This window comes from Aphanomyces invadans (genome assembly GCF_000520115.1).
Source record: "Aphanomyces invadans strain NJM9701 unplaced genomic scaffold supercont1.17, whole genome shotgun sequence".
Lineage (NCBI taxonomy): Eukaryota > Oomycota > Saprolegniomycetes > Saprolegniales > Verrucalvaceae > Aphanomyces > Aphanomyces invadans.
The window spans coordinates 60,647-82,719 of NW_008580162.1; the positions used below are offsets into that span (position 1 = coordinate 60,647).

Here is a 22,073-nt window from a genome sequence, read left to right on the forward strand (position 1 = left end):
AAGGACGGCCTCCCATTGGCTCGCAGGTGCCACATCCTTCCGGATACCACCTTGTTTAGGGTCATTCAGCCCGATTCACACCCTCAATCGAATCAATTGCCTTAAACAGATGCGGCCCACGCAACGTGGGGCTGGGCAACGGCACATCACCCACCCGAGATCTTACAGTCCCGTCGCCGTTCTGACGCGGATGGTGGCATGAGAACATAATAGCCGTGGCAACGCAACGTTCACTGTTCAGCACGAAGGGCAGGCGCGCTATGTTGATCGCAACACATGGGTGAAGTGTTGACGCGTTCATTGGGTGGGAAGATGACACGACAAAGCGCTGAAATACCCTAAATAGAGTAGCATTATCCGGATGTCGTGTGGAGGTCTCATCTTGGCAAACTAAAATTAGATGCTCCAGAAGACAAGCAACACCATATTGCCATGGCGTTCAAGAACATCCAAGCTCGGACGCGCGATGAGCGCAAGGCCGTGCGAGACAAAGAGACATGGGAGAAGGATCGACTGCGTGCGCGGAAGGAAGGGTACGTCCGCGTGGACACGTCTATTTCTGGCAGCGCCATGACAGTGCAGGCCGTGGGGTCGCAAGGGTACATGTCCGACGCGGATCGATTCCACACAGACGTGGCGGGGGAAGAAAAAGTGGCGCGTGAGTCGCAGATTGCAAAGCACCAAATGTCCTACGACGCTCGCCGCCGTGACAACCAAATTCGCGAAGATCAACGGTGGAAGGCCATGGACGCAAAATCGGCCGAGGAAAAGAAACGGTGGGACCAACTCCGCGAAGATGGTGGCAAAGCTCGTCGCAATAAGTCGAGCTGTCAATTCAACCCGATCACACTCAAGTACAACGACGGAAAGGACGGCGAGCGCCTCAAGCAGGCCGACATGGAAATCCGCCATCGCGCGTCCGTCCGCGCGGCAAACTTGCAGTTCAACAGCTCACGCGCCGGCATCAATCCCATCACTGGCGACCCAATCCAGCGCATCCAGACGTAGCATGGTGTCGAGTTAATGGAATATCTGTGTCGGGCTGGTCCTGGAGTTCCTTCGCGTCGTGCGCCATGGTGACAAGAGGGCTCAGTCCGGATACAGAGCCATCGAGCAGTCGTATCCGGACGCCCGGTACCGAGTCGGTGGTGGATTAACGTTCTTTTTCCAAGTGAACGAGAGTCGAGGATGGCCGATGCAGCGGTGAAAGGTACTGTTGCCGCATGGAATGATCGATGGCCGAGAAGGAAGCTCACTGCATCCTGTCGTGTAGACGTGCCTCCTACCACAGAAGACCAAGGCGTTGCCCCTGACCCCAAGGTGGGTGCAGATCTTGGCGCACGAACGGCCGGCCGCAACTTGTTCACTGTCGAACGAAGTGACGAATGGTTGTGCTTCGTAGGGTGACGGAGCTGCGGAGTCCAAGACGCAAGATAACGACGAGGCGACGGAAGCAAAGAATGCGGAAAAGGCCGCGGATCAATCTGCTGCCAAGCTCGACGTGCAGTCGCTTCCGATCCGAGCGTACTTGGACCAAACGGTTGTGCCAATCTTGCTGCAGGGCATGTCGTCCTTGGTCAAGGAGCGTCCCCCCAACCCCATTGAATGGCTCGCGGCCTATTTAATTAAGAACAACCCCCAAGGCCCGAGCACCAACGCCAAATAAGGCTCGAATGCTAGTACACGTTTTCAATTGTCTCGCGGGTTCTTGCACTGTTTTGCATGCAGACAATGCATGCTTTGCGAGGAAGACATACAAGGGGAATTCAACCTCTCCTTGATTTTATGCGGTCTCGCCATGATACCCACGGCCACCACGGGAACTCGCCCGCCCGCCTCCGCGGCTCGAATCGCGACCACCGCTGCCTCGGCCACGTCCGCGGCCACCGTCGCCTCGTCCACGACCACCTTCTCCACGACCGCGACCACCATCACCTCGGCCCCCGCCGTCGCCTCTGCTGCCGATTCCACCACGGCCACCTCGCCCACGTCCACGAAGTGCATTTCGATCTAACTCGAGCAAGTCGCGCACAATGTCGTGGATGCAGATTCGATGTCTACCTTTCTTTGTCAGGTCCTCTTCGACCACCATGTCCAATACCTACACCGTCGCAACGACTCGCATCAAGAACAATAGAGGCACGCATACCTCGTCCGGGATACGAATGTATTTGATGGTGTTTCCGCGGATGTAGCACTCGGGAAGCTTCCAAAAGCGATCGCCATCCTACACACCATGTCAACGTTCGATGTCGTGACCTACTCTGGACCGTCACCTTTGCCGTGCAAATCACGTCTTTAAGGTTGATGTTCATCCATGTATCGCAGTTCACAAGCTGGCCGTTGTATGTGTCACCGCTCTTGAGTTCCACCAACTACCAAGAGCATGGTACGTGAGTTCCAGCGCGTATCCCCGTCGCGCAGACGTACCATAGGCGCCCCTTGGGCAGTCTGCAACAGTGACAAAGGCAACTATCCACATTATTCCCCATTAGCATTGAATTGGGTTCGATCTTGACGCGCAGACGGCATCACACGCGTGCCTCCGCCGCCGCCGCCGTCGCTGCCTTACCATGTTCTGTGGCGGTGTGAAATTCGGCCCCCACCCTCTTGAATTTTATCCAATCAAACGACAGTATTCCATGCACCAATCACATCGCAAACTGAATCACCTCGCCACCATGTCGTCGCCGGCACACCGCGCGCTGGCGCTGTATCGACGAATCCTGCGTGTTGCAAGGACGTGTAAGGCAGCATATTCATGGAGATTTCTCCTTGTTATGTCCATGGCGTAGGGGAAGGCCCAGAGAAGGAGCGTGAGTACATCAAGCAAGAAGGGAGGTATGGTACACTGACATGGGAATGCCCCACGCGTGACGAATTTGATGCGAGCGTTGTTGTGATGCAGGCGAGCATTTGAAGCGAATCGACATCTCAAGCGTGTCGACGATATTGAACATGCTCTCGAACAAGGCGAGCAGAGGTTGGAAGTTGGCATGCACTACAAGATTCCGTATCCACGACCAATGTACGCTGATCCCGGCACCGTCGGCGGCGACAATGACTTTCGGCGTCAGTCGAATCGTTTGAGAACAAAGAAAGGGCAACTCGAGAAGAAGACGAGCCTAAATGCGTTCAAATGGAAGTGATTGCGAGTGTAAGTGTGGCGTGTGAGCAAGTCGACACGGGCTTCCATTCACACAATACGATCCTGCATGGCTTGCCATGATGCAAGCACCCGGCTCCTTGTCCCCCGCTACTCCTAGCCCACTCTCGCATGTCTCCACACAGGCATCTTCATCGTCGCTGCATCGTGAGCATAGCCCCTTGGCGGCCTCGTGCGTTCGCTCCGACAGCTGCACAAAAAGTGTACTCTGAAACATAATCTGCAATGAATATTAAATTTCATAGGCTTGGTTGCCCCCACAAACAGACCGGCATCCAATACATCATGGCTGGAAAGGTCCTGATCGCCGCGGGCAGCGTCCTCCTTGTTCATGCAGGCTACTACACTCTGCAATGTAAGTCGATGGCCGGGCTTTGTTAGAGTGTCTCGAGTGAACGCCACCCCATGACGACTGCTGCTTTGTTCAGACGAAGAGTACGTCAAGCTCGCGGAAGTGCCGGATGCGTCGTTGCCGCCTCTTGCTGTACGTCGCACAGGCATCAGTCGCCCACGTTTGCATGCGCTGAACCCGTCGTTTGTTGTTGTAGGCCAAGATCGAGCTGGCTGTTTCGTTTCTCTTCTTCTTGGTCGGCGTTCTCGTCACCGCCGGTGACTTTGCGCCGATCCGGTCGACCGACTTCTTCAACACCAAGTACGACTGGTCAAAGGGTGCATGCCTTGGTGCACTAACGTGCCGCTCCTTTCTCTAGATCATTCGACTGGATCACATCCAATCCAGAGTTCGCCGTCTTCAACCACCGCGGCAAGTACCTGCCCAAGAAGAAGCAGAAGTAGATAAGCGGACAAACTGATGAATCATTCCACTCGAACCCGGCCCCAATGTTCATCGGCGACCCAAACATCACGAAGATGTAGCAACTCGCACATTGTGCACCTCGCTCGCCTCTGACGACAGGACGATCTCTCGTTTCACACGCATGCCGCGAGAGCTTCGCGCACCACACCTCACGCCGTCCGCATTTTCTTCCAGCGTGTAGTGTGCGCTGCATCATAACGAGGTAAACCACTGCGCCTGGCATTGTCGCCGTCGATCGACGCCAGGCTCCAGTTGCCATTGACGTGGAACCATGATTACAACTTGGACGGACATGCCCGCTGCGACAGCGACATTGTGTTTGGCAGTGAGCTGCAGGCACACTTCGTTGTTGAGAAAGCCATGACCGCGACGTATCTGTTGCACGCGGCGCATTTGATGCGCTGCGTGTGCAGCACGCCGGCCAAGGGATTATTTGACGTGACGAATGTCCGTCGCGGCGCTTGAGCAATGCATGGCCAGTGCCGTGCAGGTTGAACAAGACTGCCAAGCAGCTCAATATGCGCCTCCTCGTCATTCGACGCCACCGCGGCCGCACCATCGTGAGCTTGCCACAAGGAGCACGAACGACCTGTATGTATCAGCGTAGTCCTGCAACCACTGCATCCACGCCATGTCCCCGCACTCGGCAGCGCGCAAGGACCTGCCTGCGGCTACACCGACCTCTTTGGGCGCGTCGAACTACTCGGAGATGGCGACTCCGTGCCTTCCAGGGCTTGCTCCGTGATATCGTCATTGCGGTGGGCGCGTCATGACGTCCCAACTCTCAAAAGACCATGCTCTGTCGCGCCAGCGATGGCAGAGTTCGTTATGCCTTCGGTTCGATGGACATGGAGAAGTTTGCGCGTACGAGCAGCCCCGCACCAAGTGGTAAAAGTTTGCGACTGCCATGCCCATCACCTTCTCGGTGATTCATGCGCTCAACTGAAGCAACGGCACTGCCTTCTGTGCTGTACTGCTTTCCCTTCTTCCGAAGGTCATGTATTTTTCACTTCCAAGTGTCGTCGTTCACCTGCCATGAGCATGAAGAGTCGGCGTACTCGAGCGCGATTTTCAAAGCGTCGTCGCTGCATGATGGAGAAAGATAGGAGGCACAACATGCACACCATCACTGCTGCCATCGCTGCGAATGCTTCCCTCGTGCACACGACCTGATGACGTGGGACCTGGCGCGGCAACTTTCAAAGCAGGACTCTGTCGGGAACGTGCTGATGAGAGACGAGCCTCGCCAGCGTCGGCGTGTGCGCGGCAGAAGCCACCTCACGCCTTCGATCCGCCCACCCGTCGCATGACCCCAGGCTCGACAGGATCACCAATTGGTTTATCTCGAATGCGTTTTCGTGAACATTCAACGACCGGTTGTCGTGCTCTCGCTTGGATGGATCGTGGCGTCGGTCGACACATTCAGCCACCGCAATGCCATGGCGCCTTCATGCATGGTAACTTGCATCGCATGACGTATGGCCTTACAAATCGCTGAGCTAGGCTAGAGCAACCAACTACGGCGCACTCGTTTACTCAAGCGCATTGTGAACCAAGCACCCAACATGGCAGCGCCATCGTTCGGGCCCCCGCCAGGTCTGCCGCCGGCGCGCAACCTTTATGTCGATGGACCACACTCACGGATCCATGCACGCATCCATTCAACGTCGCTGGCATGCGCAGCTCCGATTTGCATGGGTTGCAGTGCACCCCACCGAGTAGGGCGCGCGACTGTCCGTCTTCCTTGGCACCTTTGCCCCAACGCCGCCCGCCATCTTGATCGCGAAGGTTGACGCTGCTCCATGCTAAAAATAGCCCACGGCCCAAGCCCTTGGCACCCTGCAAGCACATCCGCCGCGACGAACCACTCTACAACATGCACGTGCTTGGATTTGCTATTTTCGCGACGGTGCTCGCCGTCGTGCCAACCCATGCCTATCGCCTGCGTCGCACGGCTGAAGAAGACGACTGCTTGAACGAATGCCGGGCGTTCGTCGGCACGTTTCAAGAAGGTGTGTGCGAGCCATTCCGATACCGCGTGCCACGCCCCGCGCTCTACTCTCGATGCACGGAAGCGTACACGACTGGTACGTAACCAGGATTCACCCACACCATGACGTCGAACCGCAGGGACGGCTGCCGGGTGCGCATACTGCACGGCGTCGGCGTCCAAGTTGGCGCACATCACGGATGGCGTGTTCCATTACTGCGACCAGTGGGGCCGCGGCCACGACCGCGGGTACGAGCAAGCGTGCAAGGACGGGTACCTGGCCGCAGTGACCAACGTGAAGCGCTTTCTTAAAGCGAGCGCCTACGACCCTGTCCGCGATGACGACGAAGCCGACGGCCGGCCCAAGATCGTCGCGGCCAACTCGATTCGCCGCCATAACGACGACAACGATGTCGAGTCGGCCGAGTCGATTGTGCAGCGCCATGTACGGTGCCATGCTAGCTCGCGAACCTCATGCCATGGTTCTTACTATATAGTTGAACGAAGCTCGCCGGGAAGCCATCAGTGACTTTGAGAATCGGGTCGACCGGCAAGACTATCGCGGCCTCTGAATCGCTGCGTGTGTGCCTTGACCTCTGCCACGGGCCGTGACTCCCCCACTCCGTCTAGATTAGTAATTAAAGCTTCCACTGATGTTGACATGCTACTCCATGCCATCGTCGTCGGACGCGTCGCTGCCCATGTAGCTGCTATTGTCGTCAATCTCGAGGCCTTCGTACGCCTCGTCGTCTTCATCGTCACTCACCATGTCCTCCACAACGTCTTCCGCCGCCGGGACGGCCGCGATCGGAGCGGCCTTGACGCCTTCGTCTGTGAATAGCACAGCGTTGAGCCGCTGTTTGGCATAGTACGTGTGCACGGCTTTTCGCGCCTCGATGTGGTGGACATGCACCATGCGATCGAGCCCGACGGACGCCACATACGGAAGCGTCGGATGCAGTGCCATGTCTCGAATCGACCCCACCGGACCGTGATACCGACCCAAGTGCTTGAAAGTTCGCATGTCGATAGCGTTGACGTTGCCTGCCGTGTCGCCAAACATAACACGGTGGTCCTGGACGACGAGTGATGTGATGGGGTGCTCGCCAAAGGACGTCTCCAGCACCGGTCGTCGCTTCGCACTCGTGTCGTAAATGCGGATCTGATGGTACGCTGTACCAACGACGAGACGGTGGCCACTTTCGCTGCCACCCGCGGCCGACGTCGGCGGCAAGAACGTGATGGCCTTGACCCACACAGGGACGCGCATGTCCAAGTTGTCGTGGGTGACGTTTTTTGCTTTGAAAACTGCCTGCTGGGTCTGCAAGTCCCACACGTTCATGTCGCGCTCTTTGCCACCGATTGCAATCACATTGGACGCGTATGGATTCACGCGCAGCGTGTGAATGTCGTTGCCGACGTTGAACGCAGGCGGGTTCGGCTTCACGTGCAACGGGTGGACCACTTCGACACGTCCTGCCGTGTTGCAGCGCACAATCGACCCGTATTCTGCGACAACGCCCATCCCGACAGGGCTGCCTTCTCGCGTGAAGCTCCACGGCGACCCACCGTTGATACCGACACAGTCGACGTCGCCGTTTGTGCGCGCAACGACCACGTCCTTGTCGGACCATGCCAGGTACCGAGCAGATTTGCTACGGCCCTGCGCCGTGCCTGTGAGCATCGTGGCAGTGGCTGCTTCGAGAGCTACGTTCTTGACGAGCCCGGTTTCATCGCCGACGATGACGCGCATGATGCTTCAACGCGACGAATATCCAATGATTGAATTCAAATGTCCAAATCTCGAGAACCACTGGCCGCAACCTGGCGGCTCACAATGATGCTTCATTGGCTAAAATGACGTGTATACCTCTAAAATTATCGATTTTATCCAATCAAAACGAATCGAATACTGAAAAGCCCTTACATACAACCAATCAAACCACGACGTCGGGAGATGTCGGAAATGGGCATGTTTGCTGGGAAGAAGGACGATGCGTGCGCTGCCGTCCGTCCCGATGAGGAAGAAGATCGTCGGAGAGAGCAGCTACGTCGCCTTAGAGCGGTAGGTGCAGGAAAATGTGGACTTCACATCGCACATTTACCCTCTCAACGAGGACTGCGCAGAGGAGTGTGCCTCGTACTGTGACGCCCCGCTGCCCTGGAACGGTCACGTTACAAGACGCGATGGCGGCGCGAAGATCGCACTGCATGAAACGACAAGAGATAACGCGCAACTTTTAGCAAATATGTGTCCCGTTAGGATCATTACATCGCCATGGACGCTTCAAGTCGACGTAGTTCTTCGAGTTCGTCGGCGTCAGCTTTCCCGGTGACTTTGACCTGAGAGACAGCATGGGTGGGGACTTCAGGCAAGTTGAACATGGCTTGCGCAGGTTGCTGGGCAGGCGCCGCCTGCGCGGGTTGTGGTCTCGCTTGGACGGGTGCAGCGACGGGAGACGGAGTAGCCAACTGTTCTTCCATGGCCAAGTCGTCCAATTCCCGCAGTTGCTGTTCCAGTTCGTCTTCGTCGTACAAGGCGTTGCCGAGGGGTTGGGAAATCGCACGACCGATTTCATCTGCAGTGGCCATTTCCTCCTGGATGTCGTCCATGATGTCGTCGACGGAATCCACATTCATTTGGCCATGGATCGCCTTCATTTGATTCGCCCCACTGCGAAGTGCGGTAAATGTCGCCATATTGACCTGCGTCGACTCAAGCGTCATGACTTGTGTTTCCAACGTCATGCGCGCGCCCTGTAGTTTTTCGATCTCCGATTCGTACATCTTCTTGCGCTTGAGGCAAAAGATAGCGCCGCGCTTGTCCTTTGCAGCCGACTTCTTTTTCGCTTCTTCTAACTGCAGCTCCATCTTCTTCTCGATGTGAGCCTCTCGCTTCTCGAGTGTGTCGAGCTGTTCCCTGATCTTGCGGATCGTCTCAGCAGTGTCAGCAGGGCTTGTCCGCACCGGCGCCGGCGCCTTCCGTCCAAACAAGTTCATCGTGTCCACGTAAGCGGCGGCAGGCCAGAAAGTAAATGAAAACCCCCAAGAAAATCGACCAAACGTCATACATTCTTCCCATGAAGCCCAATTCGAGAGGCAAAGACGACCTACATTCCGTCATACTGAATTTGAATGTCGGCGTTGGACTAGATCGTACGCACTGTACGTACTAATTAATGTACATCGTACGGTACCATACAACCGTTGTACGGCGACATCAACAAATTTGCAAGCGCATCGGCGATGGGGAACGATGCAAGCAGGCCAGTCGAACCGCCGCCGGGGACACAGACGCCATTGCCCGCGGGAGTGCCCGCGCCCATGGGGTCCATCAGGAGAATGGACAAGGTGATTCGGAAAAAGGTCCGCGGGGAAATCACGTACAACATGAAGTTGTTGATCCGGGGTGAACGCGGGACAGGGAAAACGTCGTTGCTGGCGCGGTTGCAAGGCCAACCGATCCCAGAAACTCACGAACTCACGCGAGAGATTCAAACAGCGTCAATCCACTGGAGCATGAAGGGAAGCTCGGAAGAGAGCGTGAAATGCGAGGTCTGGGACGTTGTCGACGTTGGGTTGAAGGACAGTGCAGACGGTGTGGATGCGGCAATGCTTGACTCGGATTCGCAAGGTCGCCACCACGTCGCGCCTGTGGATGCGCAGAACGTCGATGTGTACCAGAACGCTCACGGAGTCATCTTTCTCATGGACATCTCCAAGTACTCAACCCTCGAGTACGTCAAACACCAACTCGATCTCGTACCCGTGCACATCCCTACGTTGATCATTGGTACATTTCGCGATCTGCGGCGCGGCGACAATACTCTGAAGCGCGCAATCTTCAAGGAAGACGTGCAGTCCCTCTTGTACGGCCATGCCAAGGACATGAAGAATCCTACGTTCCGTCGGCCGGCAGAACAACACTACTTTGAGGCGTCCCTGAGCAACTGCTACGGTCTCAAGGCGCTGCACACGTATCTTGCGATTCCTTTCTTGCATTTGAAGGTGTCCACCGTCAAGCAGCAGCTTCGCCTTCTCGAGACCGACCTCGCCAACGCGAAACTCGACGTTGACGCGACCATTTCGACCCAAAAGTACAGTCATTTTGTCCACACGATCGCGGCAGGCGCCGACATTCGCACGGGACGGCGCAATCCGTCGGGTGTAAGTGGAAGCTCCGCTGGGAGTCGACCGACCTCCGCTACGTCCAGTACAGCACCGTCCGCGCTAAGTCGCACCGAGTCGACAGTTCATGCTACAGACGAAGATCTCGACGATGACGCGACGTCCACTGACTTGAACGTGTCGACTCCTCGACCCCAGCCCCCTCGACCGCCGTCACCACCGACGCCATCCCCTCGCCACGAGCCATTGCGACCGCGCATGCCAGATATGGAAGAGGATGACGAAACCTTGACCCAACTCGACGAAGAAGCGCGTGACCAGTCTGTCCCTGCAGTTGTAGTCGACGACGACGTCGACGATGACCTGCCGGAGCGAGGGGACATTGCCGCTGAAGACGTCGAGCCCGAGGCCCCAAGTCCACTCCGCACAGAGCACATTCAGGTCAAGGTTGCTGACGTTTCGACCACGGGATGAAGAAAGCAGGCCATGGCGGAGACATCCCCCCCAAGTCAACCTACCAAGACGAGCCACAACACTGCTGGAAAAGCTTCCGCCGCCGGAACCAAGCGGCGCTCGTTTGACAAGAACGAGACCCTCGAGGACTTTACAGTGTCCACCGACATGGGCCAGTTTTATTCCGATGACGAAAGCTCCGCCGACGACGAGGTGTGCGTGCGTGTGATGCCGTATCGATTCATTGTTTGGTTTGATTAGGACGTGGTGGTGCGAACGTTGGGCCAGCAGCCACGCGTGCTTCGCAAACAAAATTTTCTATACAGCGACTCGTCCGATACCGACGACGACGTGCAGGAGACCCGCCACGGCGGCGTCGTTCCGCCAGACGTCAAGGCATATGTAGCTGTGTCGCCCCGGGCGATGACGCCCCCTGCACCCACGCAGGCGTCCGCCGCCGCGGAAAAAAAATCGATCCAACCATCTTCCACGCACGACCATGGAAGGAGCAACCAAGGGGATGCCAAAGAAGACAAGATGTCGGACGATGAAGGCGTCCGGACGACAGCGACGGGACACGTATTTTGCAAAGAGGAAGTGGTCGATGGCCCTGCTGCCAACCAAGAGCAGTGCAAGCAGGCGAGTGACTCGGATGAACCGACCACGCAGCAGGTGCAGCTGTCGCCGAGACGCACCCGGCGTCGCCCTCCTGTCGTGGAAGACTCGGATGACGACATAGTCCCATCCGCGCGAAAAGGCGACTCCAGCGACTCGGATGAAGTCTCGATGACGAAGCAAACCAATGCGGCGTCATCGCGACGACCCGTGGTCGCTCGACCGGGCTTTGCCGACTCGGATGATTCCGATGATGGTTTGACCGCTGACAGCAAGCGGACGGTCTTGGCACAAACTCATTCCACCCACGCCGAGAAAGCCCAGGATGAAGAGTCGCTTGAGGACTTTGTGCCTGCAGCAACTCGATCCGACAGCGAAGCTGGCCCCGCCTCGCCACGGGAATCTCTTGCGTCTCGTCCTGTGCTTCAAGTGGCACCCATACCTTCGTCGAAAGCAGCCGCGGATGGTTTGAGCGACGACGACGTGTTCTTGGACGTGATCTTAGACGAAAGCGACGTTGATTCGAATCCTCCGGCCCATGCGCCACCCGTCGCGCCAAGTGCATCGCCATTGCCAGATTCGAGTGACAGCCGCCCCGACGTTGTTGCGCCGCCGCCGCCAGTCGTTCAACGGCCGTCCATTTCCACACGAGAGATCCCGACGACTCCAGTCGAATCGACCTTGCCACCTGCCATGCCATCGTTGATGGTGGTCAATGTTATGTCGACGCAGCCCGTAGACAACCCCACATCGATCAATCACCCGGCTCGTCACGCCGCGGGTGGCAGGGCCAAAAAGCGCGGTGTGAAGGCCCGCTTGGACCTGCTCGACTCGGGCAGCGAGCACAGCAGCAGTCCGACGGGTCGAAAAGCGACGCAAGCAAGTGCTGCTAAACCACCTGCGATCGCCGCCAGCGATGGGGAGCGATCGAGTGGCGACCAAGAATTTGTCGTTGCCAAGTCGTCTTCGTTCTGGAGTGACGACGACGACGACGACGATGACAAGTTTGTAACATCCTCGTCCACGCAACGCGGTCGCAACTCGTCTCCACCTCTCGCGCCGGTCAAGCCAGCTATCGCACCAACTCCCCCCGCGTCTGCGACACAGATGAACGCGAGCGTCCTTGCCGCCATCGAGGAAGCCAAGCGAGCAGCGATCGAGATGCTCCAGACTACCGCCACATCTACTCCCATGCCGGCCGCCCTGCTCGTCTCGACGGCCACCGACGTGAACAAGCCCAAAGCCGACAAGACGAGGAAAAAGACGTTGTCCAAACGATCGACGGCCAAGTCCGCAGCTCGAATGCATGTGGTGGCCAGCGACGAAGACAGTTGAAACCCTTGTCGCGTGGAGCACCGCACGTGCAATAGAGCCATCGTCTCGTTGTCCCATTGTTAACACGAGATTGCAATGGCATGGTGCTCGTACGTGTTGAAAAGCGGTCCCAGATCTCTCACCCACGAAGGAAACAGTCTTCTCTCGTGGACGCTCGCGCGAGTCCGGCGCGTCCTTGAGCTCACCGAACGTGCGAGACACCGCAATGCCGCATCCGCACGTTGCATGCAAGCCGCCCGTCCAGTGCATCAGCGCCACCTCTTGACGCGACAGCCCATGCGCTCTTTTTGCGCGTCTTCGCTCCTGAGGAGATCGACACGACGGGATGTGCCCCGTCATGGGCATATACCCCTTTTATAGCGTTTTTTAAACTCTATTTTTTATTCAGAATTTTTAAATAAATAATTAGGATGCCCAAGAGTATTTGGATAATAATATACAAAAATTGAAAAAATATACATGAATACAATAAAACCAAATAAATCTTTAACATCAAAATATGGCCCACCAATTGTATAGCCGTGCCTAAAAATAGCTGCACATGGCCCGTTCCTGCACATCTCTCGATTCGCAGCGAAGGCGTGGATGGCATCCCATCGACGCACGTCCATGGGCATGTTGCTCTGGTATGCCGTCGTGTCGTGTTGTTACATTGACGCCCAGCCCGTGGGAGACTCGCCCGAGTCGTGCTGTGCTACGTGCCTCGCCCAGCCCAAAGTGGGCAGCGCTGACGCCGTCGACTTTACGGCGTGCGCCGCCGCTCAAACCACGTGCTGCTTTGACAAAACGTGCCAGCCTGCCGTGTTCGGCCAGCCAACGTACGACCTCACGCTCATGACGTTTGCCGACACGGACATGCGATTCCCGGCCGGCAACTGGCTGCGCCTGCAATGGCCCGCCGCCATGGACGTCAAGTACCTCGCGCTAAAAACTGGCCAGCCCAAGACGACGCAAGTGACGAACGCGAGCGCGGCGGCCACGCCCAAGGCTGGCGGGTTCTTTTTCATCTGCCCCGCCGTGGAAGGCAAGGTGTTCTTGCGAGCGTTTGCACAGGGCGGGTGCATCGCGTCCAAGGAGCTCTCGATCACAGTACGCCAGCCATGATGCATGTTTGTGAGTACGGCCGTCATGGCGGCGACTAGATTACGCCAGGCAATGGATCGACGTGCTCGGACGCGGTGCCAGCTGCGCCAGTGTCCACGGGCGACTGCGACCCAGTGCGAGGGGCCATGCTGAGTGCGTCACTCGATGTGTCGGTCGAGTTGGCGCTCATCGTGTCGATCGCACGTAGACGGCGTGTGCACGTGCTTGGAGGACTTTGCTGGCCCCCCGCAATGTCTGCGAAACGCGTTCTGGAAGCGGTGGGGCCAGATCATTACGTATGCTGCTGGCGGGGTACGATGCCGACGTCGACCGGCGCTAACGCGGTGGTAGCTGTCGACGATCACGGCCATGTTTGGGTTCTACAGGTTTTACAAGATGCGGAAGTCCACCAAGGCGGCGGCCAACCAGCGGCTGTCGGTCATGCTGCCGCACCACCTTAGCGACCATGGAGCCGATGGCAGCACCGTTGAGTCTCCCCAACACACGAATGCGGTCTCGATAACAACTCCATCCAAGAAGGTGGCGCCACCAGCGTCGAAGGACGTCATCCAGCACGCCCCGAAACAAGTCCGATTGACCAAGTTGAACGCACTCGAAGTCGATTGCTGCCGCGACGTTGCCGAGTCTTCGATGGGATCGTCCATGTCTGACGTGGTGCTGCTCGACTGCAGCGCTGCGTCGCCCGGCTACCACCACGACGCAGCCACAGCAAACGGCCGGACTTCGCATGAGTTTACGTTGTAGCACGAGTAGGATGGGAACTTTAAATTTGTGGTTTTACATGTCGCTTCCGTGGACCATGGAGAGAGGGGAAGCATGGCATGGCGAGTGCGCTGGCCAACGCATTTCTAGTGTGAGCAGCACACACTTACGCACCAAGCACCTCCGTCGCACACCCCTCGCGGAAGTCAGGATATCGCGGCAGTGGTTTAGCCGAGGGTGATACCGAAGCCGAACTTGTGGGCATCGCCTTCGAAGTTCTTCACGTCCACTTGGGCGGAAGTGGTCAACGACACAAACGGGCGCAACTTTTGGATCGACGCCAACGACAAAATGCCTTCCGAATCGACCTTGGCAAGGTACGTAGTGTCCTTGTCAGCGGTGTAGCGACCACCGACCGTCAACGTGTTGCCGCCGGTCTTCGAGTCAAAGTCGTACACGGCAGAGTAGGTGACGTCCTTGCTGGGGGAGTGAACGAACGAGGTGACAAGGTTCTTGCAGAACTTCTTGGCGACAATCGACGCTTCAAAGTCTGCGGCCTTGTACCCGATAGCACCACCGTAGTCCGAGACAGCTTGCTTTTCCAACGAGAACGCGGTGGTACCACCGACGACGAAGTTGTCGTAGTGAAATACACCGTTTTGAGTCACGTTGTTGCCGGCGACGTCAATTTCGGTGTGGGTCGTGAACGCGTCTTGGGTGTACTTGAGGTCGACCGTGGCAACTTGCTTGGCGTTCTTGCCACCGTCTTCGAGCTTAAAGCCGAGCTTCAAGTTGTCGACCAACGCGTTGTTGATCTCGGCTTCACCAATCAAGCGGCCTTGGGTCGTGACTTGGAGCTTGGTGACGTTCAACCCGCTCGAGTGGTTGAAGCTCGCGCCGAGCTTGGCGAGGATCGACTTGTTGGCACCCAACGAACCTTCCGTCGTGAACGTGACGCCGTTGGCCGATTTGGTCTTGACCTTCAACTTGCGGGAGAAATCGTAATCGTCCGAGATCGTGTTGTTGGCCTTCTTGCCGATGTCTTTGTACAGGGTCGCGGGCATGGTGCTGCTTTGATGTGAGGGGGACGCGGCAGATTCGAAAGTGACACCACTCGACAGCCCCCCATGATTTATCACTTTCCACGAATCTCCAAGATCGGGCGGAAATTGATGTGAAATCCGCCAATCAGATCGACGGAAGTTGTCCATAAGCCAATCAAATTGCATTGCGTCATCCCTGGAATCGTTCTGCGTATCCGGACACGGCGTCCGGCATCTGGTTGAACTTAGGAAGTGATGCCGCGGTTGCCGACGCGGCGCGGGAAGCTCGTTCTCGAGGCGCCGCACCTGTATTTACCGCCAAGCAAGGACAGGTCCCCAAGTGCGTGGATCAGCATGAGGTCGTCTCCGCGGACGTGATGTACGAGAATCCCGCGGAGGCGAACAGACTACATCGTCCTGGCTTCAAGCGCACGCAATATTATGCAACTCTTGAGGGATGGAGGAAGCGCCTGAAGATGCCTCTCAAAGACACGCGGAATGACGATGAATATGCATGGATATGATGAAGGGTCGACTACTCAAAGCTCATGGATGGGCGGCGAAACAGTGTGGAAGTGACAACCATCGTGGATACATGGAGTTTAACGAGGTAGGCTGAACGATCTAGTGCCCTGCTTTCTGGGGCTTCTCCCACGCCGACATCCGTGTGATGCTGTTCCAGAAATACTTCTTGCCTCGGATGTCCAACGCGCTACGCCAATCGCCGTATTGTTGCCCGATCAAGTCGAAGTCGTAGTCATCCTGTGGCACTGTCGCGTCCGTGCGTGTGCTGGCTGCAAGCGGAGGGCCCCAAGGCACGGCACCGGATTCGAGTTCCTCCATTCTCGCCTACATGTGACAGCACAATGAGCAAGAGCATCGCGAGTGGACACACCTTTTGGACATGTTTGAGCTCGCGCTGGATATACGTCGCCAAGAGCGCTGCCTGCTTGGGCTTGGCATGCGGTTCCACATTGAGGACGTGGCGTGAAACGGCGTCGTTGAGGGCAGTCTTGGAACCAGCCGCGTTGTAGTGCTGATCGAATGCAACACACTGGCCGAAGCAGCGCTGTTGGACTTCTCCCAAGTGCTTGTTCACAGTCAACTCTGACACGTTTTGGTGCCGAATGCGGAACACGGTGTCCTCCCACAGTCGATCGAACAACGCTTCCTGCAGAACCTTGCCAGGATCGTCCTTGCCCGAGGACTTGACCGAGATAAGTCGGCGATGGACGATCCACACGTGTACCATCAGCAAGGCTTGCTGGGAACGAAAATCCGTCGGGAGGTCTAGCGCACGGTAGAATGACGGGTGCGCGGCTTGGTTGACACAGCTGTGGTACAATAATGCAGAGTTGCTGCTGATGCGTGCGTCTTCATTGTAGTACCCGAGAAGGTCGAGCACCCACTTCCACCTCTCCATGCGTTCTTGGTGCTTCGGTTGAGTCACGTCAAAGTTCGTGTTGAAAATGCCAGAGCGAGGACTTGGTGGAGGGATCTGCGTGGACATCAACATACATGGAACTCCTTGTCGCCCCATAATCGCGGTGACGTGGTGACGGTGCGTGCGGCAATGCCGCGCCAAAGACGCGTGCATGACGGCGGTTCCTGATCGAAAATGTGCGCCTTGCTCCACGAATTGCCGGTCGTCGATATGCGGAAAAGCTGAAAATACATCGAAAAAAGGACATTTGATTCGTTCAAAGTCGTCAATATCTCAAAATATTCTGTCGTTTTTAATAACACCGAGCCAAGTATCGTCGTTTTGGCGAAAGTTCAGGGTCGGATTCGACAAATTTTAGCATATTTTGAGAAAAGGTTATGTAGTTTTATTCATTTTTCCCAGGTTCTCGTTCCAACGAGAAAAAACGGGGGCCACTCCACTCTAAGGTCGGCCGCTTGATCACCTCGACATGGCGCGAAGCAGGAGTCCGGTACGACATCGATCCAGGAGTCCTGTGCCTAGACATCGCTCTCGAAGTAGAAGTCCGCCCCGGCATAGATCTCGCAGTCGAGGCCGATATGACAGCCGAAAGCACGAACGAGGACGCGATCTCGAGAAAGATCCACGCGACGTACATCGTCCGAAGCGGGTTCGCAAGAACACGGACGACAACGATAGCTCCAATAACAAGGGGAAGTCAACTCCCCCGGTCTCGACCTCTGCGATCGATTCGAGAAAAAGCTCGGGTGGCGTCTCGTCTGCCGCGCCGAAAGTGTCGACAACGGAGAAGAACGGTGAAATTAGCATGACGATCGAAGAAACGAACAAACTCCGACTTTCGATGGGGCTCAAGCCGCTTCGCCTTACGAATGCGTCTAAGGAAAAGGAAGTGAATTTGTCGAAATCGCGAGAGGATGTCGCGGAGGAGGTGCGGCAGAAAGCCCTGCAGGACGCGTTGGCCAAGTCGAAACAGAAGCGACAATTCACGGAAAAGCTCAAGGGCCAAAGTCTCGGTGAGGCATTGCGGAGTGAAGGACCAAAGTCCGCATTGGACTGGGTGCGCCAGAGCCGCACGTCGAAAGCGCCTGCGATCGCTCCTGCAACTTCCACATCGGCGGCGACAACCGCCAAGTACGATGCAGCTGACTTGAAGGGTCTGACAGTGGCTCACGACGCCCACGCGTTCGAGGAAGGGGACGAGGTCATCTTAACGCTTAAAGATCAGCGTGTGCTCACCGATGACCGCAGCGGAGTCAACGACGAAAGCGATGAATTGGAGAACGTTGACTTGCGTGAAGCCGACAGCCGCGCCGAGCGGGATGCGCGCATGAAAAAAGCGACCGGACCAGTGTACAGCGGGTTCGACGACGACGAGTTCACGACGATCTTGGGGGGGTCGAAAAAAGGCGTTCGGAAGCCCGTGCGGCTCTTGGCGCAGTACGACGAAGAAGAGGAGTTGGCCGCCCTTCGCGAATCCAAGAAGTTTGCGCTGGGCGACGTGGGGGTCCATCAAGTCCAACCCAAGCATCCTGCTAAGTCCCAGCAAGTTGACGGCGATGACGACGACGGCCCTGTATCGATCTCGCTTGCATCGCATAAGAAGCAGCACATAGAGGAGTACTTTACGGCGTCCGAAATGGCCGTCTTTTCAAAGAAACAGTCCAAGAAACTCCGAAAGAAGCAAAAAATGCGTCAAAGTCATCACGCAGACGACGACACGGAGACCACGGCATCGCTTGTCGAGCAACTCGAAGTCGAAGCATCGAGGAACCAGCCCGCCGATCATGGCAAGCGGTCGGCGGAGCCGTCGGACGTCGCAATCGACGAAATCACCCGCCGAAACCGGTTTGAACTCGCCCGTCAGCGCGCAAACGACAAGGTGAAAACCGTAATGGACCGCATGAAGCAGCAGCCCGTCGCGGTCGAAGACATTGACGAAGAGCTCGGGGAGTCCTTGGCGCGATCGAGACGGATGGCGCTCGTCGTGGCTGCTGCCAAAGCCAAACAAGACACGTCGTCGTCGGAAACGTCCAACGATTTACGCGTGCTGCAACAGATCTCGGCGTTTAAAGAAGAAAGCGCGGTGCCTCATGGTGGTGACGCATCGCACGGACCGATCCAAACGATTGTGTTTAGCGAAGCCACGGACTTCGACGTTCGCGTCAAGAATGCCCTCGAAGAGAGGGAAGCTGCCCGAGCGGCGTCGGCCGCGGGTGCTGTCGGCGGGGCGTCGTCGGTGCCGGCTCGACCAACAAAGACGGTGACCGTCGAGGAAGAGTTGAGTGAAGACGACAAGTCCAACGACATTGCCATGGAAGAGACGAAGGACGAGAGTGAGAGCGAAGATGAAAACTCGTGGGGGGTGGAAGAGCCTCTCGTGCAGACCGGCATGGCGGCAACGTTGGCGCTCCTTCGCAATCGCGGCGACCTCAAAGAGACAGTCCAGGTGCGCCAGGCGGGCCGTGCGAACGACCACCGTGACAAGCACATCGAAGACGAACTGCAAGTGAAGGACGGAGTCAAGTTGGACTACCGCGACGAGTTTGGTCGCTTGTTGACCAAGAAAGAAGCGTTCCGCCGCATCTCGTACCGGTTCCATGGACACACCCCCGGCAAGAAGAAACAGGAGAAGCGACTCAAGCAGATCAAGGAAGAACTCATGCAGCAAAAGAACCTGGGGAACGTTGTCGCGCGCATGCAGACCCTGGACAAGCGACAGAAAGTCGCCAAGCAAGCGCATGTGGTGCTGTCAGGGAAGTAGAGTCGTAACATGCATTGTACACACACGACGGTTTGTGCTCAATGATGGATATCAAGAGACTTTGCATTCTGTATGAGCCTACACGGCAAAGAACAACCGGTGGACCGCCATTGCCAACAGCAAGGCAGCCACATACTCGCTCTTCCGCTCTCCGATGCGAGATGCCTTCCAGCACAAACCCGTGAATCCTTCGTGTTTCCCAGGCAACTGCCCTCGGTCGAAAATCGTCGGCATCTTGAGGCGGATGTACGTGCATGTGCAAATGATGAGCAGCACCATTGTCAGCATACCAGTAAAGTTGAACAGCGCAGTCTACATCACGCCACGAACATGAGCTTATCGTGATGCAATAGTCGCAATATTGCCGATGGGAATACGTTACCATGACGTTGGACGGGATGAGGAAGGACTCAGTGAATGCGGCGGAACGGCGGTGTCCTAGCGGTGCGGGCAAGTTTTGATCTGCTTAGGGCAATATTCGACAAGGAAATTCCTTAGGGAAGGTGGTAAAATCCCTATATACAAATGCCCTGTCAATACATTGCATACTATGTACTTGTTATCTACTAACGAAGATGTAGTATTACTACACACTCCGTAGAAGAAATTCAGTTGAATGTGTTCACACACTTACTGGAAACCACTGGTATAAGCAATGCTTGATACCCACGAAAATCCCCTGAACGAACGAAAAAATGCCGCTATGCAACGAGGAAGAAGTCTTCTTCGTGTCGTGACAAATGTTAGGTCCGACTCTTCGAATTGTGAGATTTCAACGGTCTATGACACACCCACTGCTTGGACGTACATGCTGCAATAATTACTCAAAATTGCAATATACTGTACTAGTATTGATGCGCTATTTCGATTGCAATTCTGGTTATCCACAAGACTACTGTAAGTTATGTCGAATATTTATCAAAATAATACAAAATGCTTGAAGCACTTTTCGTTTGTACTGTATTTTGAAGTAGTATTGAATTCCCAAAATCTATTGTTCCAACGTCTGAACAATACCTTGTGACATGTCAAATATATCCTAAAACTCGCAATGCAATAGAATACATTATTCCTATGCCAAATATTCACTAAAAATATATTGACCGGAGTGAATACTATTGTGAGCCCTGTGAGTACTCCGAGAAATAAACTTTGGATATAATCATTCATTCATTACACTGTTCTATTGTCTGAAGCACAGTCGTGAAAGTTTCCAGCATGTTTTCAACTATTGCATGAGTGCCGTACCAACATTACTCTTAGTATCGACGATAGCGTTTGTTGGATGCCAAGACTCGTCTTGGCAAAGACATTCACATTCGTGATTCTGACCCATTTTTGCAAGCAGGGTGGGCGTACGTCGCAGTGGCAAACGCATGTGGTGGCGCTTTTCGCGTACTCCAGCGGCTCCCTGGCGCATGCTTCTTTTTTCCCTCTAGAGTGCAGCAGTCGTGAGTTGGTCGAGATCGCAGAAGGCGAGCATTTCACGTTGCTGCAGAAACACTTGTGGCACCTTGTGAACAACTTGCGTTTTCAATCAACTTTTTATAAAATATCGAGGATTTTTTGTCAAAGTAGTAGTACGTTCGTCCCGTGCATATCATTCCAAGTCGAAGTCCCAACACGACATCTCGATGGTTTCCGTCAAAATAGTCGGCTAATTTGGCGTAAAAACATCCCAGGGACAACGTACTGTACGCACGACACCTGACCATTCCCATCGCGAGTCCTTCCGTTGCCGCGCGGCCCCCTCCACATCAACCACACCGCACATAAACGTCTCCAGCAGCATGCCGCCGAAGCGACCAGGTACGTGGATGGACGACCACTTTACGACGTGACTGACAGAACCTTTAGATGCGCACGAGGCGTCTGGAATCAGCGACACAGACATCATTCCCATCCTGGACGAACGATTCAGCTACGACGATGCCACTTCAACTGGAGGAAGCAAAGTGATGAAAATAGCCCTGGCGTCGATCGGTGTCTTGCTCATCGCAGGGGGTATTGCCACAGCCATTGTGCTCTCGACATCAGGCAAGACCGCTGCAGGCACGTCGTCGTCGTCTGGAACCCGAACACCAACCTCCAACAACGGTGCGTCCTCTGGCAAGACGAGTAACTCGACGTCGGCCGATACCGTTCCCACCACCGCCAGCACCTCGGTGCTCGTCGACCCCGAGACTGACGTGGCCGCGCTGACGATGTTGGCAATCGGGGATTGGGGTAGCACCACAGGTCCGTTGCTCGTATCCTCTGTCGTGAACCGTCCGCTTTACCCCATCTTGACAGGACGCGGCAACGACGGTAGCTCGCCTGGCTCGTGCTGTAAGCTGTACAGCAAAGGGGCGAATGCAGGAAAGGTCGACACGTCCATGCCGCGGTACCTTGTCGACTACCATGCCCAGAAGTGGGTTGCCGAGCTCATGGGCATGTCTGCCGCGATGCTCAAGCCAACGCCGAGCCGGGTGTTGAGCCACGGCGACAACATCTACTGGAACGGCGTCGGGTCCGG

At 56.0% G+C, this 22,073-nt stretch overlaps 16 protein-coding genes across 17 annotated transcripts in view; 10 read left to right on the forward strand and 6 right to left on the reverse strand.

Annotated features, from left to right (window-relative positions):
* The first annotated feature begins 402 nt into the window (after positions 1-402).
* On the forward strand, positions 403-1,146 carry H310_08321 (hypothetical protein). The gene has a single exon (XM_008874023.1). It carries the CDS (start codon positions 433-435, stop codon positions 1,006-1,008), a length of 576 nt encoding a protein of 191 aa, XP_008872245.1. The 5' UTR covers positions 403-432; the 3' UTR covers positions 1,009-1,146.
* On the forward strand, positions 1,120-1,703 carry H310_08322 (hypothetical protein). Its single transcript, XM_008874024.1, has 3 exons — positions 1,120-1,210; positions 1,274-1,320; positions 1,403-1,703. The coding sequence occupies exons 1-3, from the start codon at positions 1,189-1,191 to the stop codon at positions 1,664-1,666; spliced, it is 333 nt and encodes a 110-aa protein (XP_008872246.1). The 5' UTR covers positions 1,120-1,188; the 3' UTR covers positions 1,667-1,703.
* H310_08323 (hypothetical protein) lies at positions 1,690-2,575 on the reverse strand (the record flags this gene model as incomplete). Its single annotated transcript, XM_008874025.1, has 6 exons — positions 1,690-1,955; positions 2,062-2,101; positions 2,150-2,227; positions 2,277-2,375; positions 2,431-2,472; positions 2,528-2,575. 6 exons carry the CDS (start codon positions 2,573-2,575, stop codon positions 1,690-1,692), a joined length of 573 nt encoding a protein of 190 aa, XP_008872247.1.
* An 87-nt stretch (positions 2,576-2,662) lies between these two features.
* On the forward strand, positions 2,663-3,391 carry H310_08324 (hypothetical protein). The gene is made up of 3 exons (XM_008874026.1): positions 2,663-2,745; positions 2,796-2,841; positions 2,909-3,391. The coding sequence occupies exons 1-3, from the start codon at positions 2,682-2,684 to the stop codon at positions 3,147-3,149; spliced, it is 351 nt and encodes a 116-aa protein (XP_008872248.1). The 5' UTR covers positions 2,663-2,681; the 3' UTR covers positions 3,150-3,391.
* A 29-nt stretch (positions 3,392-3,420) lies between these two features.
* Positions 3,421-3,996, forward strand: H310_08325 (hypothetical protein). The gene is made up of 4 exons (XM_008874027.1): positions 3,421-3,521; positions 3,595-3,650; positions 3,715-3,818; positions 3,877-3,996. Exons 1-4 carry the CDS (start codon positions 3,452-3,454, stop codon positions 3,959-3,961), a joined length of 315 nt encoding a protein of 104 aa, XP_008872249.1. The 5' UTR covers positions 3,421-3,451; the 3' UTR covers positions 3,962-3,996.
* A 1,804-nt stretch (positions 3,997-5,800) lies between these two features.
* H310_08326 (hypothetical protein) lies at positions 5,801-7,742 on the forward strand. Its single transcript, XM_008874028.1, has 3 exons — positions 5,801-6,070; positions 6,114-6,418; positions 6,471-7,742. Exons 1-3 carry the CDS (start codon positions 5,860-5,862, stop codon positions 6,543-6,545), a joined length of 591 nt encoding a protein of 196 aa, XP_008872250.1. The 5' UTR covers positions 5,801-5,859; the 3' UTR covers positions 6,546-7,742.
* H310_08327 (hypothetical protein) lies at positions 6,582-7,751 on the reverse strand. Its single transcript, XM_008874029.1, has one exon. It carries the CDS (start codon positions 7,724-7,726, stop codon positions 6,638-6,640), a length of 1,089 nt encoding a protein of 362 aa, XP_008872251.1. The 5' UTR covers positions 7,727-7,751; the 3' UTR covers positions 6,582-6,637.
* Positions 7,752-8,190: 439 nt separating this feature from the next.
* Positions 8,191-9,000, reverse strand: H310_08328 (hypothetical protein). The gene has a single exon (XM_008874030.1). The coding sequence runs from the start codon at positions 8,971-8,973 to the stop codon at positions 8,242-8,244; it is 732 nt and encodes a 243-aa protein (XP_008872252.1). The 5' UTR covers positions 8,974-9,000; the 3' UTR covers positions 8,191-8,241.
* A 315-nt stretch (positions 9,001-9,315) lies between these two features.
* Positions 9,316-10,575, forward strand: H310_08329 (hypothetical protein; the record flags this gene model as incomplete). The annotated part of the gene is made up of 1 exon (XM_008874031.1): positions 9,316-10,575. One exon carries the CDS (start codon positions 9,316-9,318, stop codon positions 10,573-10,575), a length of 1,260 nt encoding a protein of 419 aa, XP_008872253.1.
* A 12-nt stretch (positions 10,576-10,587) lies between these two features.
* On the forward strand, positions 10,588-12,504 carry H310_08330 (hypothetical protein; the record flags this gene model as incomplete). The annotated part of the gene is made up of 2 exons (XM_008874032.1): positions 10,588-10,767; positions 10,816-12,504. The coding sequence occupies 2 exons, from the start codon at positions 10,588-10,590 to the stop codon at positions 12,502-12,504; spliced, it is 1,869 nt and encodes a 622-aa protein (XP_008872254.1).
* Positions 12,505-13,073: 569 nt separating this feature from the next.
* On the forward strand, positions 13,074-15,416 carry H310_08331 (hypothetical protein). Its single transcript, XM_008874033.1, has 4 exons — positions 13,074-13,593; positions 13,647-13,740; positions 13,796-13,899; positions 13,939-15,416. The coding sequence occupies exons 1-4, from the start codon at positions 13,090-13,092 to the stop codon at positions 14,350-14,352; spliced, it is 1,116 nt and encodes a 371-aa protein (XP_008872255.1). The 5' UTR covers positions 13,074-13,089; the 3' UTR covers positions 14,353-15,416.
* On the reverse strand, positions 13,732-15,432 carry H310_08332 (hypothetical protein). Its single transcript, XM_008874034.1, has one exon. The coding sequence runs from the start codon at positions 15,372-15,374 to the stop codon at positions 14,538-14,540; it is 837 nt and encodes a 278-aa protein (XP_008872256.1). The 5' UTR covers positions 15,375-15,432; the 3' UTR covers positions 13,732-14,537.
* Positions 15,433-15,610: 178 nt separating this feature from the next.
* H310_08333 (hypothetical protein) lies at positions 15,611-17,002 on the reverse strand. The gene is made up of 2 exons (XM_008874035.1): positions 16,249-17,002; positions 15,611-16,202 (listed from the first exon to the last, which is right to left on the reverse strand). The coding sequence occupies exons 1-2, from the start codon at positions 16,948-16,950 to the stop codon at positions 15,978-15,980; spliced, it is 927 nt and encodes a 308-aa protein (XP_008872257.1). The 5' UTR covers positions 16,951-17,002; the 3' UTR covers positions 15,611-15,977.
* Positions 17,003-17,205: 203 nt separating this feature from the next.
* On the forward strand, positions 17,206-19,631 carry H310_08334. 2 transcript variants are annotated; one of them, XM_008874036.1, is made up of 2 exons: positions 17,206-17,287; positions 17,338-19,631. In XM_008874036.1, the coding sequence occupies exon 2, from the start codon at positions 17,603-17,605 to the stop codon at positions 19,556-19,558; it is 1,956 nt and encodes a 651-aa protein (XP_008872258.1). In that variant the 5' UTR covers positions 17,206-17,287; positions 17,338-17,602; the 3' UTR covers positions 19,559-19,631. The 2 variants fall into 2 exon arrangements, with proteins under 2 accessions (XP_008872258.1, XP_008872259.1); XM_008874037.1 differs by having other exon boundaries at positions 17,206-19,631.
* Positions 19,632-19,636: 5 nt separating this feature from the next.
* On the reverse strand, positions 19,637-19,943 carry H310_08335 (hypothetical protein; the record flags this gene model as incomplete). The annotated part of the gene is made up of 2 exons (XM_008874038.1): positions 19,637-19,870; positions 19,941-19,943. The coding sequence occupies 2 exons, from the start codon at positions 19,941-19,943 to the stop codon at positions 19,637-19,639; spliced, it is 237 nt and encodes a 78-aa protein (XP_008872260.1).
* A 1,313-nt stretch (positions 19,944-21,256) lies between these two features.
* Positions 21,257-22,073, forward strand: part of H310_08336 — a 4,802-nt gene continuing 3,985 nt past the window's right edge. Inside the window, exon 1 of the mRNA XM_008874040.1 lies at positions 21,257-21,367. Coding sequence (XP_008872262.1) covers positions 21,349-21,367 — 19 coding nt within the window. The 5' untranslated portion in view covers positions 21,257-21,348. The remainder of the gene's footprint in view (positions 21,368-22,073) is intronic.

What these genes read in the sequence shown, in the direction of transcription:
- H310_08321 (XM_008874023.1), top strand. Translation starts at nt 433, where the DNA reads ATGGCGTTCAAGAACATCCAAGCTCGGACGCGCGATGAGCGCAAGGCC.
- H310_08322 (XM_008874024.1), top strand. Translation starts at nt 1,189, where the DNA reads ATGGCCGATGCAGCGGTGAAAG. An exon ending in GGCCGATGCAGCGGTGAAAG is followed by an intron (nt 1,211 to 1,273) that starts GTACTGTTGCCG and finishes CCTGTCGTGTAG; the next exon opens with ACGTGCCTCCTACCACAGAA. An exon ending in GCGTTGCCCCTGACCCCAAG is followed by an intron (nt 1,321 to 1,402) that starts GTGGGTGCAGAT and finishes TGTGCTTCGTAG; the next exon opens with GGTGACGGAGCTGCGGAGTC.
- H310_08324 (XM_008874026.1), top strand. Translation starts at nt 2,682, where the DNA reads ATGTCGTCGCCGGCACACCGCGCGCTGGCGCTGTATCGACGAATCCTG. An exon ending in CCTGCGTGTTGCAAGGACGT is followed by an intron (nt 2,746 to 2,795) that starts GTAAGGCAGCAT and finishes TCCATGGCGTAG; the next exon opens with GGGAAGGCCCAGAGAAGGAG. An exon ending in TACATCAAGCAAGAAGGGAG is followed by an intron (nt 2,842 to 2,908) that starts GTATGGTACACT and finishes GTTGTGATGCAG; the next exon opens with GCGAGCATTTGAAGCGAATC.
- H310_08325 (XM_008874027.1), top strand. Translation starts at nt 3,452, where the DNA reads ATGGCTGGAAAGGTCCTGATCGCCGCGGGCAGCGTCCTCCTTGTTCAT. An exon ending in CGTCGTTGCCGCCTCTTGCT is followed by an intron (nt 3,651 to 3,714) that starts GTACGTCGCACA and finishes TTGTTGTTGTAG; the next exon opens with GCCAAGATCGAGCTGGCTGT. An exon ending in ACCGACTTCTTCAACACCAA is followed by an intron (nt 3,819 to 3,876) that starts GTACGACTGGTC and finishes TCCTTTCTCTAG; the next exon opens with ATCATTCGACTGGATCACAT.
- H310_08326 (XM_008874028.1), top strand. Translation starts at nt 5,860, where the DNA reads ATGCACGTGCTTGGATTTGCTATTTTCGCGACGGTGCTCGCCGTCGTG. An exon ending in CACGGAAGCGTACACGACTG is followed by an intron (nt 6,071 to 6,113) that starts GTACGTAACCAG and finishes GTCGAACCGCAG; the next exon opens with GGACGGCTGCCGGGTGCGCA. An exon ending in AGTCGATTGTGCAGCGCCAT is followed by an intron (nt 6,419 to 6,470) that starts GTACGGTGCCAT and finishes CTTACTATATAG; the next exon opens with TTGAACGAAGCTCGCCGGGA.
- H310_08327 (XM_008874029.1), bottom strand. Translation starts at nt 7,726, where the DNA reads ATGCGCGTCATCGTCGGCGATGAAACCGGGCTCGTCAAGAACGTAGCT.
- H310_08328 (XM_008874030.1), bottom strand. Translation starts at nt 8,973, where the DNA reads ATGAACTTGTTTGGACGGAAGGCGCCGGCGCCGGTGCGGACAAGCCCT.
- H310_08331 (XM_008874033.1), top strand. Translation starts at nt 13,090, where the DNA reads ATGGCATCCCATCGACGCACGTCCATGGGCATGTTGCTCTGGTATGCC. An exon ending in AGTGCGAGGGGCCATGCTGA is followed by an intron (nt 13,741 to 13,795) that starts GTGCGTCACTCG and finishes GATCGCACGTAG; the next exon opens with ACGGCGTGTGCACGTGCTTG. An exon ending in TTACGTATGCTGCTGGCGGG is followed by an intron (nt 13,900 to 13,938) that starts GTACGATGCCGA and finishes ACGCGGTGGTAG; the next exon opens with CTGTCGACGATCACGGCCAT.
- H310_08332 (XM_008874034.1), bottom strand. Translation starts at nt 15,374, where the DNA reads ATGCCCGCGACCCTGTACAAAGACATCGGCAAGAAGGCCAACAACACG.
- H310_08333 (XM_008874035.1), bottom strand. Translation starts at nt 16,950, where the DNA reads ATGCACGCGTCTTTGGCGCGGCATTGCCGCACGCACCGTCACCACGTC. An exon ending in AGCTCAAACATGTCCAAAAG is followed by an intron (nt 16,203 to 16,248) that starts GTGTGTCCACTC and finishes TGTCACATGTAG; the next exon opens with GCGAGAATGGAGGAACTCGA.
- H310_08334 (XM_008874037.1), top strand. Translation starts at nt 17,267, where the DNA reads ATGGCGCGAAGCAGGAGTCCGGTACGACATCGATCCAGGAGTCCTGTG.